Genomic DNA, 16,452 nt, shown 5'->3' with positions numbered 1-16,452 from the left:
TGAGAAGTTGGATTTAATCCAAGATTTGTTTCAAAAAATTATATGACCTCTGAGAAATAGTTTTCTGTTTGAAACCATATGAAGTTACCAATTTTTCTTGGGGGGGGGGGAGAGCTTTAAAAACTTATTACCAAATGAGATCGATGTCTCTTAATAGTTTCCTGCTGATATTCTAATATTTGCAGTTTCATTTCAACCGAACTTAGCATATAAATTAAGTGGATATTAAATCCAACACCATTTCAAAGTTGAATACAGAAACTATAAAAGTTTCGTGCGAAAATTGACCAGAGAGTTTGCGGGAATACACCGCCGCCACTACGAGTTGCCCTAGCCGAATCTTATAGGAAGTGACGAACGCTCAAAGCCCCCGAAATTAAGTGGATATTTAATATCCACTTAATTTATATAATTTTGCTTCGCCGAAATGAAGCCTTTTGGCTCTTTATTTTAGTAAAAATGAACTTAACATGATTTTGTCTTTCAACCACATGAAGGTTGAGGGAGTACGCTTATCTTTAAAGTTTTTGCTTTTCTCCCCCAAATACTTCATTTAATAATTCTCTGTGACATAAAGAGAAGGAAACGCTGACTCTTCTCACTTTGGTTAAAATGACCCAGGTTTTGAATACTCCGTAGAATTTAGTTGAAAAGCCCTTATAAAGGTTCCGCAGATCCTTTATAAAGACTGAAGGTAAATTAGCCGATCTCATATGGAGTGGAAAGTTTTTTTTTTTTCATCCTGCAAAACTCGCCCAATTAAGACACACAATACACCTTCCTCTCAGCTTTAGTTGCTTCCACCATAATTCTAAACAAAAGCCGTAAGCCTCTTGGCTTTTATTCCGCTGTTGTATGGATGGTTTAATGCGACGATTAAATTTTATCTGTAAAGATTATTTCCGTTTCGCAATCTTTTGTTTATTGTAGGCTTCTAGAATTTAAAAAATACCGGAATTCTAAAATATATGCTCATCTGTGAATACAAAATAATAATAATAATAATATAATAAAATTGCACCAAGTTGCGACCTTGCTTACTGGAGGCATGGAGTGGCATGAAAATATTCCATTTTTGGTGTGTAATCTTTAACTCTTAGCCTGCTCACGATATTAATAGTAATATACGATAGGTTTACAAGCTTTCGTCGGTGGGATGCATAATGTAATAAACACTTCAATGAGTTCACATTTCCGGGATTTGAAATGCCTATAGTTATTTTGTCTGACTACCACCACGTCAGAAAGAAAAATATTTAATTACCAATTACGTACATCCTGTCGTGCACAACTTCGGATTAAATTCCGATTTCTAAATTACTAACTTATATATGGAATGAATATAAACCAGATGCTGAATACAGTATCGGAGATATCAGACGCATGGCTCGTTGTTGAGATGTGCGTGTACCCTTCTGTCATAGCCTAATCCGTAGCTGTGTAGATCTGATTATATACTGATCAAAGCTATTTGAAGATGAGACCTTCTTTTCATTATATAAGTTTGTACCTAGTATCCTTTAACATCTAAAACTAGTAATTTAATAAATATTTTTCTTTCTAATAAGTTGTACGTGGTGCGCGCTAGGCAAAATAACAATAAAACATTTTCTTAAAAGAGGGATGTGCTCGTTGCTATGGCAACGGCAAGTTCTGCTTACATCGACAAGAAAGAAATTTTATTTCTCTTAGTGCAAAAGTCTCATATCGTGAAATAAGACCATAAAATATTCCATATGAGATTCGAAGACCTGTGAAAACATCCAGCTTTTTTTTTACTTCGTAAAACGTCAAGTATCCATGTCTACGACTGCAAGGTTGCAGGACTAATAGCATCTTTTTTCACTTTATGCTTTGCATTTAAAGTAAAAAGTTGAATATTTCATGTATGATCTTGGGATTTCATATGAAATATTTTATTCTAAGCATGAAATAAATAAGCATCAGTAGTAGGTAAAATGCTTGCCTAGACTTCCAAACGGTTTGTGTTTGGGTCCAACTTTCCACAACTATCCTTGTGAATTTAATTATTTTGAATCAAAGAAAAAATAACAAAAGATATGCGATATTTTAGGGTGCACCAAGGATGAGTTTATTTCCTTATACCTTAAATTGCTAGGAAAGACAACTTGACGGCGCTTAAACAAAGTTAACGAGGACAAAGTAGTGACCGTCTAGAATGCTTTTCTACTAAAACTCAAACTATATCGTATACAATTTTAAATTTTGCGAATATTAAGGGCGTTGCTTGTAAAGTTCACGAGTTCTTTCTTACAGATGAAGCTAAATTTGTCCATCAATAAATGCAAGTGAACAATGAACAAGTTTGGTGGATAACTGATTTCTTTCAAACTTCGACAAGCTAGAGAACTGTAGATAAACTAATTGTATATATATTTAGAAGTTTTTGTACAGCTGCTTACTGTATTATAGCTTCATTCTTAAACAGTTTTACAGTTTCCGTGAAATTTGAGGTACTTGCTTGTCTTGAATGCGCAATCCAACTCCAGTGTCGAGTTAGACATTGGTTATTACAGTTTGTTGCATCAGTATGAGTTTTCTGGACATGCAACTGACTACAAGTTTCTTTCCCCCCATCGTATATTAAAATAGAATAAATTCATTTTTAAAATGTTATTTTAGCAAAAATAATGTTTTGAGCCATAATGACTATAACGTGTATTTCTGTTACTCATTCTGACTAGTTTTGCGCATCACGTTTGTATTGGTAGTTCGAACTCTGGTTATACTACAAACATCCATTTGGCGGTTTCGCCCTTGGAGTAGCATCGGATGCCTAATTAGCCTTCTCTCTCTCCTTTCATCAGTCACGTTCTCCGACTTCTTCGTTTTACCCTACGAACATAATAAAAACATTCAGATACAAGTAATCAGTGTCTCGCTTATTCGGTAAATCTTGGAAATGTTAGAAATTTATATCAGGTTCAGGATTATCTTGTCACATAACGAGCACTGGATCAAGCAACCTAAAATACACGTTAGTGTGATTACTGTTCAAGAATTGTAATCGTGACGATTTAATGAAAGAGCACAAAGGCATTAATTAAAATAGTCTGTTTAACTAAGATGAATGGCATCCGTTCTGTTTTGTACTCCTCCATCATTCCCTTGGAATCTGACATGGAACGTTGCCAGTATCGTGTCTGTGTGTGGGGGGGGAGTTTTCTTCATAGAACAAGGCAGCTCCATAACAGGTTGATCCGAAGCAGCGAGAGTAACAATTTAGAGGCAGTCAGTTTATTCAAACCATTTTGAATAGACACACTCACTAGATACATGCATTTATATTGTACTGCATGTAGTTTTATTTGTTTCGTTAAGATCGCATGGTTGGAATTGTTTGAACTTGTTATGCAGTGACTATCGCTGGAGGCAAGTTTTAATCGACGACCTTGTGTGGTGTTTTGTGCGCAGCGACTTATACATATTGGTGCGAACAGCGACTATTTGGAAGCGTGCTTGTTCGGGTCGGGGAAAGTTATTGTCGGTCTCCAAAACAAAATTAATATCTACTTTAAATGACAAACACAATAGGCACAAACTAATTTTTATTATTTTCATGTGCAAATAACAAAAATTTCTTATAAGACTCGCTAACTAATCGGTTATTTGTACTGACAGTTGGTTTCTTTGTTGACGTCAGTTTCTTGTAAAATTTACTTTGGTCATTTGAATTTAAGGCTGAAGCGACTAAGCTGCGAGGCCAGTATATTATGCCTGTTAATTACATTTGCGTGTTCTTGCCGGTTTGCCTCTTTTTTGAGATGAAAAAACGAAGTTTCCCGAGGTTAATAAAAACCTGTCGTTTTTTTTTGTAATATTTAATCTTATCAGATACTAGGTTTCAGATATATAATATTGTTTGGTGCCTTCATTATGATATTCCGTTGCTGCAGATGTCCGACATCTCCCAGAGCGTGGCAAACCTGAAAGCTACGTTCATCGTGGTCACGGGGATGGCATGTGTTAGAACACATCCTCGCAATAATGGTATGTATAACTTATTCTATCTCCTATCAAAAGCACTCCCAGAGGAGGCACATAAAGTTTCTCGATATTTTATTTCGGTATGGGAAGAAGATGCTACAGTCAGATCTTGAAAGATTTCTTCCAGCTGAAAAGACGTTTTGTACTTGAAGAGTTCACGTATTATAGTCAATGATAACAGCGCAGCGACAATCTTAATATACAGGTCATCATAATTGTGGTGAAGATGCAGTTCAGGCAAGCATATTCCCCTATAATTAGAGCAGATTATTACATCACCTTTCTTATGAATAGAACATACGATCCTTAAATTTCATTCCTCTAAGATTATTTCATTAATCCAAATCCTGGCTATAAGTTCGCACAGTTTGAACTGTGCCAACGAATTCTTAAATTAGTATATCTACTCATTTAAGATTTCTTTTTTTCAGTTGGCGCATGCAGATAATGTTATAATTAACGAAGTATCCACTAGTTCGTAATTTATTCATTATGTGATTTTGCTTTAAAGTACATGATAAGATGTTTTATCCTCCGGTTTACAATAAAGCCAAACATGTGATCTTTCTTTCACCAATTATAATTTTCAGTAAGGATTTCAGGTTGGAAGACAGAACCCTCCATGAGCCTATTCCCAAGTCTTTTGAACATTTGCCATTTCCCAGTTAGGGCCTTCAGTTGCTTCCTTAGATTTCGCGACAATATATTTTTTTCAGAGTGGGTCGTCAGCTCCAAGCCCAGCCCCCAGGAATCCTTACGGACTGATGTATTCTGTCGGAGTTGTCTCCCTTAACTGACTAGTCCCAATTTTAAAGCGTCAGGAACTCGCTTTTTAGCACCTTGCATATTTAGCGTGAAAATGTTACCCTGGAGCCATGGCAAGGTCATACATGCATTGCACTTAGCAGAAATAATGCCATTGTCCGAATTTTAAAGGCACACTTGGACATTTACGCGAGACTACATATTATTCCTTTCACTCAACAAAATAGTAATTAGAATCAAAGCAGTGCTATCTGACGAATGATGCGATTTCATCACCCGCTGTGAGACCACCATCTCCCCCTTCTTATTGGATGCTTGAAAAAGTTCAAGCAATCCAATAATTTGGTTTAGAGTAGGGTTCCCAGATTATGTAAAACGAAAATAAAGAACCTGATTGTAGCTCTCCCATGATACTAATTCTCTATGTTTGCAGCCTTTCCGGGGAGGGGCGTCACATTAAAAAAAAAAAAAAAAAAAAAGGAAAATTTTAAGTGATTTTTTTCTTCTGTTAACTACTTGAGTAGCAGCAGAAATAACTTCACTTCCGCAGAGTGAGCTATAAATTACACGCTATTAATAAATAAGGATTTTTTGTTGTTGTTGTTGCTTACTGTGCATACATATGAAGTTTCCATGGTGGACAATGCTCGTAACATGTTCATTTATCTTTCTGCTTGACACTCTCCCTGTTCTTTGTTGAATGAACGTCTTCAGGATAGTCAACTTATAGTACGTTAATACCGTGTAGGGGTAACTATTTGTACTATTTTTGCACCTACATCGCGGCTTAATTGTAAAGGCATCCTGTAGTCAACTTCTAAAATTTAGTATAATTTCAGTTCTTCTCTGTACGCTTCTTTGCACTTATTCAATGAATATAACGCAGAAAATATTACATTATAGGGAGTAATTTTCCAGTTCTTGACCCTTTTCATACGACAGATTCGCATAGACTAGAAACTTCCTTTTACCGAGTCCCGAATTGTCGTTTATCCTACTGAGTAGTTAAGTAATTCAGTTTTACCTTTTGTAATTGTGTTCACATGCTTTATTTTGGAATTATTTTAGCCTTTTTCTTTTAAATCGTATTCACGTTTTAACTTATTTTTAAACTTACTCGCACATTGGTGGGAACCCTTCCGCTTATTTTTACTCAACGTCATAAAAAAAAAAAAAGTATGCTCAGTTTAATATTCTCATTTTAATATTTAATCTGTTTTTTATGATAGCCTCGAATTATGTATGAGTTTGGTTTTTTTTTTTTTTCCTTTTTGTTAAAGCCTGCTTCCACACCAAGTTTATTCTGTTTATTGACCCAATTTAAATTTGATGTGGTGGAACTAGAATGATTAGCAGATTTTCATCATAAATGATGGGTGTGTCCGCTATCGTGCGGTGTCGGATGCCCGGTAAGTGCATAATTTCCCATTAAGCAGTTGACAGTTGTCTACTGCATTAAAATGTTCTGGCGAATAGAGTTGCATACCAGGGGGAGGGTATCAGACAAGATCGGTTGCAAGAGCGAATTTTTTTTTAAATTACGTTCATACTCCTAATCTTGTTTAATATTCCGTCATTTTAATGCATTGCTAATTTGTTTGTGCCAATTGCAGTAATAATATCGCGCATATCTTGAAATAAATCGAGCGCTCTGCTTTGTTCTTTAGTTAATTCGCACTTCGGTATTTCTTTTTTATATTGCGTCGTTTTCTTTTTCATGACTTATTAATGAAAACAATTAGTTGCAAATATTGGTCATAATTTTCAACTATATATATAAACTTCAATAAAGTCTGTATTTCACTGTGTTATCATAAAATTCAATGATTATACTATCAGAACTACGTGTGTACCAGTATGTAAATATTTCTTTATATGTAAATTCCTTTTGCGTATTATTTAAACATAAATAACCTACATGATTTTCACTTGATAACTATAAGTGTGATTTGTAGTTCTTTATGAAGGCGACTATTACTTAGTGATATTTACATTTCACTTTTGCCGTGAATTAACAGTTTAACAATGACTCAAATATGATTACCAGAATTGCCATCCATCTCAACTGTCTCCAAGTAGCACATCGTGTGGTTTATCCACCTGAAACGTAATACGTCCAGAGGTTCAACGATATAAAATATCTGGATTCCTTTATTTCTGGTCTTCTTTTGCTAAATTTTCTCTTCTCCATTTTCTATCTCTCATCAAACTCGGAATTTTTCTTTAACTTTTTTTTTGAATTCCTATCCTCGAATCTTTTTTTTTTTTTTTTTTTTAATGCTGTCAAATTTCCTTAACACTGAGCTCATCATCCGCGGTGCATTTAATAACTATTAACTCGAATTAGATTCCATTTTCCATTCTCACAAACGAAGCTGGAAGAGATGCTGGAGTATTGATTTATCCACGAGAACACCAGAATATCGTAGATGTCAGTTCCCCACTTGATAATCTCAGACCCTAATTCGGCGCAGATTTCCTCGCTTGTGTCTTATTGCCTCTCTTACTTAAGAGTCATTTGGCACTAATAGATGGGACGATCCCAATAATTTATACAGCTGTTACATTCAAAACGACAGGTTCTTTAGTTGGAAAGACCTGGGTTCGAATGTTTTCTCTGATGCAAGAAACCTTTAGAAGGGATTTTCAATTGAAGTTTTAACTGGTCTTATCTTGCAGTGTATTTTCTCCTTGAACTTAGATTTATTTTTCCTCTCGCAAAAAAAAACAAAAACAAAACAAAACACGTAAACCGCCGATGAACAACACGCGTAAATACTAGGCATAGTTCATGATCTGAACAATTACAACCATTCCTCTGTTTTGTTGTTGCCTTACGAGTAGCTCTTCCTGTATCAATTTTTCATCTATCAAAACAGGCAAACCAGCCAAAAGAACGCACGTCATTTAAGAGCAAAGTACTGTCAGCATAGTCTTAGTGCTTCGCCTATTTCAAAGCAACAGCAAACCTGTTGTTCTCGCTTTGATTATTTTAAAATAATGGAGAAATCCGCTAACGATTATATTTTCAAACCAACCATTTAATCAAAGGCGTCAAGCAATTTGGATTCTTCCGCGCTAGATCTACAAGAGTCCTTCTTCCTCTCTTGCCCTTCGCTAGAACATTCCATTGAAAGGATAGGAAAAACTGAAGTTTTTGTTCTCTTCAATCGGATTTTCAAGAAAATAACCGGCGTCTTATAGTCTTTTCCTCTGTCTTTTACAATTAGGTGGACTCTTTCCTTCCACACACACACACACACACAAGGGATTGGATACGGTACATGAAGTACCACAGACACAGAAAGATTCCTTGCTGCGGCATCGTATATGGACCATTATTCCCTGCGACAGCTTGAATCCGTTCCAGCTCTGAGGATTATTCGATATGCGACAGGTTGATACGTGATCTTTAACGAATATCCATAAAACATAATCATAACATGGTCAAGTCAGACTCTGTCCATATCAGTTCGTATATCGATTCGCCATTATGTGATAACGGAAACGTCCACAAAGAACTGAACACACATCAGTGTAGTGCAGCCATGCTTCCTGTTGATGGGGGAAGAATTTCTTTTAAAGTTATTTCTTATCTTTAAAGAATATCATACAATGCATACAAATTGTGTATTTATGAAGAAGAATAAGATTTTCATATATTGCTGTTGAGATGCACATACTAGAAATGCGTAATCTCAAAGCCGTTTATGAGTTCAAGCATATATATATATATATATATAAAAGCAACATGCGTCACGCTGAAATGTGAATCACATAATATCAGTTTCTAGGAGTTTACGCTAAGATAACAACCATTTTGGGAAAAAGATTCTTCTGATTGTGTTATGAAGTAAATAAGGTATGGACTCGTTTGATCGACGAATAATCATTAAAAAAAAAAAATAACTCGAATATTCTATAGAGAAATGCTTAACTTACCCCTTGCCGTCGCTTCAAATTTCTTTAAGAAATTGTTGGAGGGATGAGTAAATCCCGATGTTGACTTTCAGTACTGGCAATTACAGACGGAACAAACTAAAGTTAAGGTTAGCGACGCGTAATGACTTCAAGTTATCTATTAGTGGAAAATATTTCACAACTGTTAACTAGAATTCTTATTGTAAGAGTTGATTATACACCCCATCGATGTTTTCTGATCGTTACTATTTTTAAGTCTATGCGTTTGCTCATTCGCCTCGTTTCTAGCCGGTATTCCAGTAATTGGATTATGATATGTTGGGTGACGCAACACATGCCTGAACCATGACAACGATTTCCATTTAATGACATTTTGTTATGAATTTCTCCTCTTGTATGATGAACTTAATGATTCTTATGTTTCCCTGTGAGAGGATTTCAATGGTTAGGAGTCCGATCGAGCATTAGAGCGAAGTAGTTGCTTATTGGGTTCATTAGTGTGACGATCTCTTTTATACACTTGATTTCTTTCGTTAACTTTGATTATAACGGTGGTGTCAGAGCATTTACAAACCAAACTCAAAGATAACCGCTTCCTTCTAAGGATCTCATCTTTTATTAACTTCTGTTTCCACTATTTTGGTAATAACTTTCGCTGTTTAATCTTAATATTAATTTTTAATTTGTGTAATTGATTGGCAAATCTTTATTTTATAGGGTCAAAGCTGGATACCGAAGTCTTGGAATGAAGATATTATAGCTGCCATAACGCCCTTGTTGGATCGCACCACGCCTACATCCGAAATATGTGATTTTTTGTGCCGGGTAATTTATCTTTTGTCTTTGCTCTTTTCTATTCAACCAAATACATTTTCTTATATAGTTATTTCGTCGATAACTGAAAATTATTATTTTTTAATTTTTTTAATAGCACTGCCAGGAGAGCCCAAGGTCGAGAATAGTACTGGAAATGTTTACTCCTGTTGTTCAACGAATCTTGAAACACAATATGGTAAGTAATACCGCAGTTCATCACCAAAATTGCATATTCGATATTCTAAGTTTTTTATTTTTTTTATTTGAGAGAGAGAGAGAGAGAGAGAGGCTTAATTTGCTAAAGAAGGTGTGCTTTCTCTGGAGAAAAAAATGCAAGTTTTTTTTGTAGAAAAAAATATAAACTGTATCATCTCTGTATGAAACCTGCCTTTTCCACCTTTAATTAAAAAGTCATCGTAAACGTTTCTCTTAATATTAAAAGGAAATTGAACACTGTGGACTTTCGAAAACCCAAAAGTTAATTATTCTTTCAGCTGTCTTTATAGAAGCGTTGTGTATGGATGGGAGCGGAAAATAAACTAAGTACGGTGATACTAGTATTAATAATTATATTAAATCATAAAGTAAAAAAAAAAAAGTCACTCTTCCGTTTCCTTTATTTACATCTTCAAAGCAACGATACACTTTAGATGCTCTCGCTGCTAATTGCTACAACTTCCCTGATGGTAGAGAGCATTAAATATAAGAAATTCAAAGCTTTCATGTCATTTGACCAAAACGTAGGCCTTTATCTCACCAGAACACTGTCACCTCACTGACAGTGTTCTGGTGAGATAAAGGCAGCCAGAGTAGAAAGTACCTTCGGTAGCTCAGTCAGTATCGATGATGCCCTTTGCTTGGAAAGATCTGGGTTCGCATCCCTAGACAGCATTCGAATCCAGATCTGTCATAAGTTCTTTGGATTAGTCTTATTGTACAGGACATGTTTTTATTGGGAATGTCTTAATTTGTATTATTTTTGTCATCAGTTTTCTTTAGATATTATTAATACAACGTATTTAAAATTTGCTCTCAATCGTTTTTTAGGATTTTGGGAAATATCCCAAAACAAGAGTTTTTGTTCAGTACTATATTCAGGCTCTTAGCTTCCAGAACGAAGGGAGGAAAGTGGTCCAAAATTTCATCAGTAGGTAAGTAATCTGGGGAATAAACTTGTTTTTTTTTCTTTGTAAAAATGTTTTTCACTTGTTTTTATGTATATCTTAAAGAATTTTCGATTATCTTCAGAAGATTTTGTATGCAGAGGGAAAATGTTTAAGTTCGGACATCTTAAAAACGTTTTTTAAGATGTTGGAAATGCAGTCCCTTTTCTTGTTATTCTTTTAAAGCAGTTGTATTACTGAAGATTAAGATTTGTATTCGCAATGTTTTGATTTTTTTTTCTCCTCTAGCATGCATGGTCCAGCTAGCACATGTCCTCATCCTCGTGTCCTTCCAAATTTGGTTTCTATATGCCTTGCTGCCATCTATTCTCTTTTCGAAGAGCGAAGAAAGTAAGTAATAGTACAGTGCCTGTGTGTGAGAGAGAGATGAGAGAGTGAAAGAGATTTTGACTTGTGTGTTATTTGACATCATGTAATGATAATGACAACATGCTGGCTTATATATATATAATGTAAAACGCTAGTTTTTTCTCCCCAGTTGAGTGCGACCCCGGCTTTTGCGAAACTCACCTATTTGGTTCTGAGAAACTGTCTTAAATCGAACCTTAATTTCCCATAGGCTTCGTGTCACTAATTAGGGTTACCTTCTTGGAAATGGTTGGAACTATAATAACATAACAAAATATTCTTAAATGTTTATATTCGCACATTTACTTTTCCTCTTTCCAAACATCTTTGAAATCACAAACTGTTTAATTTTAAACAGTTTGCGATTTCATTTCATAATTCATTTATTACCAGTAAACTGGCAATAAATGAATTGCGATGCCAAAACCATTTACTCCAATCACAGGCTGTAAACTAATTTCCTGTGAAACAATCCCATCACGGCAACGGTAGTTATTCGATTAAAAAAAATTTAATCATGTTCAATCAGTTATTAGAAATCATTCATACTAATTTAAATGTTTTATTCTTGGTTGTACGCTGTGATCTGAGTCAGGTAAAAACTACCGTTAAGGTGCTAAGCACATTTTAAATATTTCAGTTTATTTTGGATTCTTAAAAACTATACTGGAGTGTTTGGAACCTGGATTTTTTAAAACCCACACTTTAATAAATGATTACTTACACGGTTTGGCGTTCTTCTGTAGATTTTCGGTTGACTTAAAATGCTTCCATCCCCCCTTTCAGCGAAGCTGATAAGCCTAAGAGATGACCTTAATAAAGCTTGAAATTGATCTTGGGATTGGCTCCTTCCATTAATGTAAAGCAGAATACATGTTCTGGAATAGATACTTGGTGCTGGTGAGGTTCACTGCTCTCAGGGTGGCTAACTGTGAAGCTACTTACACGTTAACTTATTGCTTGCAGACAATACGTTAAAATATGGATTAAAAGAATGTAATTTTTAAGTGTTATAAACAGCTTAGAGTTCTTTTGCTGTTGTTCATCTTCTGGCATTTTGCCAAGAGTGAAATGTACGAAGTGCGAGTGGAATTTTTCCTTTTGCATGAAATTGCATATTTTGTGATATTTATTTTGATTTAGTGAATAACTCTTGAATGAAATTTGCATTCAAAATGCTAACAAAACTCGAACAATCCAAAATTTACATTCTTAAAAATTTCCCATGGAGTAGGACTGTATGCGTATAAGGTTCACAGTTCGTTGTTAGGTGCTATGGAGTAGTTCCATCATTGTTATGGAATGTGGTAAAAGAAAAAAAACGTAAATAAAAAAACGCGATGTTCATCATTTTTCTGAACATCGCATTTTTTCAATGATATTTTGAAGAACAATGTAAACCGTATTGATTTCTTCATTATTTTATATTTTTATTTCATTTTACGTAGCGGTTGCTCTTGTACAATCTCAATACGTTTCTTCTCCTAGTAATCAAGATATAGTGGTCAAATATGAAGACGTATGTGGTAAACACACACACACACACACACACACACACACACACACACCACAAGGGGGGGGGGGATTTATTCTCTAAAAATGTTTTCGAAAATTTCCCTTCACTCTTACCAGTTTTTCTTTGTAAAGCAACTCGCAGCGCTGTAGATGGTTATTGGTTGGAGTTCTTTTTAAATAATTTAATACGTATACTATGAGCGCGTTAATATTTCTTTTATACATGTTGATATGCAAATTCCATTTTCATCCGTGCTGTGTCTAAATGGCTTTATTTCTTCCTCTTGCATTTCTCTTTTCAGTCTTAGTACGGAGGAACGTAATGACGTGAACCAGTCGAGTTCGGAATGGGACTCCAGATTAGATAGTTTCATCGCCATTTTCGAAAGCATGTAAGTAATTCCGTAGGTATGTGAAACAGAACTTTGGTATATGTGCAATGAAATGTTTTTGATTCGTCTTAATTTGCAGCTGTACCACTCTGAAATAAATTTGTTTCTTCCATTCCTGGCGCAGTGTATTCACATACCTTCAGGAGTGTGTACTCAGGACGATAATTATTTATTTTTTACATTGATCCCATACACGAGAGGTCGAAGGATCTATGAGCACATCAGTGCCGTGTGTGGGGGTGCAGACGAGGACCGAGATTGAAAGTTTATTGATTTTTGAAGAGTTGTAGTTTGGGAATACTTCATGAGGAAGGCTCTTCCAGAGGATGGAGGTGGACGGAATAAAAGATGATGAATAAAAACAGGTTCAGTGTGTTTACAGTTGCACAGTAAAGGGATGATTCTGGGCAGCAACTGCTCTTGTAATTCCTCTTAGTGGAGGAATGATGGTTGCCAATTCACTGGAATCGTAACTTTGGAAGTACCTGTAGAAGAGATAGTGCTGAAACATTGCATCTGTAAGAGAGGGATTGTAGAAAGCGATTCCTTACTAGGATCCATTCGATTGTTCCAGAAAATGTGAAGTTTGAAGTATTGACTATGCTAGTTTCTGGTTAAACCCATGTATCTTTGTAAACTTAACGTTTTTAGCCCTAAATTTTATACCTTTATTACGGTTAATATGCTATTCGTTTCCTTTATAAAGACCCCCCCCCCAAAGCAGAAACCCTCAGATTATGTTTAAAAAGTTATTCTAGTTTAACTAACCAGAGATGATCATTCTCAGTGTGCAGTGTGACATTTATCAACTGAAAAACGAGGGAAGCTGGTAAAATGTTGCAGGATATCATAGTATACGGTCAAACACCACCGACATTATCGACACGAGCAGTGTGGTTACGCTGTCACAAAAGGATTAATCGTTAAGCGAATGTTCACTTCGCTTTATGGTATGGACACATCCCTAACAGCGCAGTGTTCTCGGAGTCTTACGTTAAACAGTGGAGCTCCTGACCGGTCAACTTTCGCGCCATAGGAGTTCCAGTCTTGTGCCCATCCTTTGTAAAGTATGTGAAAAAATTTCACGATGTAAAAGCACCCCAACCGTATGAGAATAACGCAAGATTTAATTTCAGAATGTTGCAAAATAAATAACACTGTAATAAGACAGTGCACCAGTGGGAGATATGATTAGCTGCAGAGTTGTGTTAAATGCCTTAGAGAATGTTGAGTTCTTAGACATAAAAATATCATGTGCGGCATAAGACTCGGACTTAAGTCCGAGCTGTAGTGTTGCCATAAACTGGTCAAAGGGTAAGCATCCAAATAGAAATAGAAGTAGTGCTTACACTTTGAAAGTTCGCTCGCACCGGACATATTTTGCTTTCTTGTTATGCACTGATTCACTGGCATTGCTCACTGCGCACCTATAGTAGGCATATAATTAAAATAGGTATAAAATGTGCAACAGACAGGCTACTTGAAGCCCCTGGTTGGACTCAATAAGTAATAGCTTTACTTCACGCTACCCAGTTTAATATTTCGACATCTGTTTATCATAATATCTGCTTTCACTTTTACATCCTACGTAAATCCTCAAACCTGTTTACCTTACAAAGTCAGAACCTTTTCTGCCATTGTCATTCTGGTTACTACAACAATGTGTCGCGTTTTTTATATATTATTAGCTAAGGAAAGAAAAGGACGCACAGGACATATACCACTATCAGTAAAGCTACGGTATACATGTAGTTTGGAGTCAGTGGAGGAAAGTTAGGCGTACAGAACCAAAAGGATGGTCGCAATAACCAACTTTGGAATAATTCGGCATTAGTTACGAAGTCGAAATATATATATAAAAAAAAAAAACTCTCATTTCTCGCTGCAAAAGATAGAATTTAGGATGGGCGTTTCTTAGTATTTGTATGACTTCATGTGGATGTCTCTAAACCATGATGTGTATTCAAAAGGTGAGTAACATGAGCGAGCACTTTTATTCTACTTGAAAGCCTCCTACTAAGGATTTATCGCTACTGAGCCGTAACTTCTCGCTGAAAGAACGACAAATCCCCTTGATTAGAAAAATTTGGGTTTGGCATATTGTTCACGACTTTTATTCAACAAACCAATCTTACCTTTAAAGATCACCGAAGATGTTATTTTGTTATAAAAAGAAATCGCATCTGTATCCCAGTCGGAACTTTTTTACAACAACATTTGAACGTAAATACCTGAGTTCGAATTACTTCTCGTAAGGAACATTTATAAGATTTTCCACCTAGCGATCAGTTGGTAAGGTTGTTTTAAATAGGCAAACCAGTTAGCCAGAGAACATACATAATGTTGTAAGGCATATGGCAGTGTTCAACAAAACCTCTCGCCCACCGAAAAATCCCCAACCACGGTACCACACCCCTAATCGCTTTATGGACTTCTATTAAGTTTTTAGTACATATCATTTAAAGGAGAGGGGGGGGGGGATTCTTGGGCGAGTGAGGTGACAGTTTGTTAAGCCCTGAGCATATGTTTTTGTAAACCCTATTAAGTTCCCCATTATATAACCGCATTTAAATTTTAATAATTTTTGTTGTGTTCAATAATATTTAGGCCACTTAGCTTATACAATCCTTGTTGTATAATGCTAACCGTTATAAATATCACTTCCTGTTGAATGCCTTTTAGTGTTTTTATTATTACATAGATTTCCAAAGGTATGATTAATAATGCGTGGGCACACCCTGTGCACACGAAGCTAGCCGTCATGCTCAAACAAACGATTATGTAAACGAATTAACACAGCGCGCTATTTGGGTGCCGTCGAGTGTAGATTATTGTTTACGTTCTCCAATAGCATTTAATAACTTCCAATGATGAAGAGCCTGGCCCCGTGCATTAGGTTATCCCAGCGCCCCCCCCCCCCCCAAGCAGATATAGGAGGCTAATCGCATCCCTGCATTCGGTACAAATGCAGGGAACGCGATTAAAGTAACAACCAGCAATCTTCCGTAAGGCTGTGAAGAACGCATCCCACAGCTGCGTTTCTATTTTTAGCCATCCTATTCCAACAGCTTCAGCTGTGCGTGAACCGTACACTCTGCTACCTTCCCGCTTGACAAACCGGGCCAACACCTGACGTCACAGCTTAGCAACTGTACCGCCGGAAGTCTTAGTATACACTCATTTACGTGACCTTCTTTAAAAACAGAGATAACGTCAGGTTTCTATGTAGTAAGCTTATTGCTGGCTTGGATGTTAGGGTTAATTATACGCTTAAAATCCATACTAGAAAATCGCCACGTTGGGAAAATTTTCTAAGATTATTGTAATGACACTTTTTATTTATCATTTATTTCAGGCGTTAGTTTGAGTATTGGGGAAAAAAATGTTTAAATTATGTTCCGATCAATAGGCCTTATTTGTGTAGCTTCTTTTTTAAGTGGATCTCAGCACAGGCTTAAAAGATGCATGCGAAAAATAAAATATTAAATGAGACCGAGATAACG

General features: G+C 35.9%; 1 protein-coding gene across 1 annotated transcript in view; it reads left to right on the top strand.

The window, feature by feature from the left end:
• Window positions 1-16,452, top strand: part of LOC150103169 (C-Maf-inducing protein-like) — a 333,561-nt gene that overhangs the window by 239,306 nt on the left and 77,803 nt on the right. The window contains exons 6-10 of the mRNA XM_090397523.1: window positions 9,412-9,519; window positions 9,626-9,706; window positions 10,558-10,661; window positions 10,923-11,024; window positions 12,860-12,949. Of these exons, the coding sequence (XP_090253649.1) occupies window positions 9,412-9,519; window positions 9,626-9,706; window positions 10,558-10,661; window positions 10,923-11,024; window positions 12,860-12,949 (485 nt within the window). The remainder of the gene's footprint in view (window positions 1-9,411; window positions 9,520-9,625; window positions 9,707-10,557; window positions 10,662-10,922; window positions 11,025-12,859; window positions 12,950-16,452) is intronic.

The sequence above is a fragment of the Typopeltis vanoorti genome, chromosome 9 (genome assembly GCF_054136105.1).
Source record: "Typopeltis vanoorti isolate ZY-2024b chromosome 9, IOZ_Tvanoo_1.0, whole genome shotgun sequence".
NCBI classification, from domain to species: domain Eukaryota; kingdom Metazoa; phylum Arthropoda; class Arachnida; order Uropygi; family Thelyphonidae; genus Typopeltis; species Typopeltis vanoorti.
The sequence above is the reverse complement of the archived record's forward strand: the minus strand, read 5'-3'. Positions and strand labels throughout refer to the sequence as shown.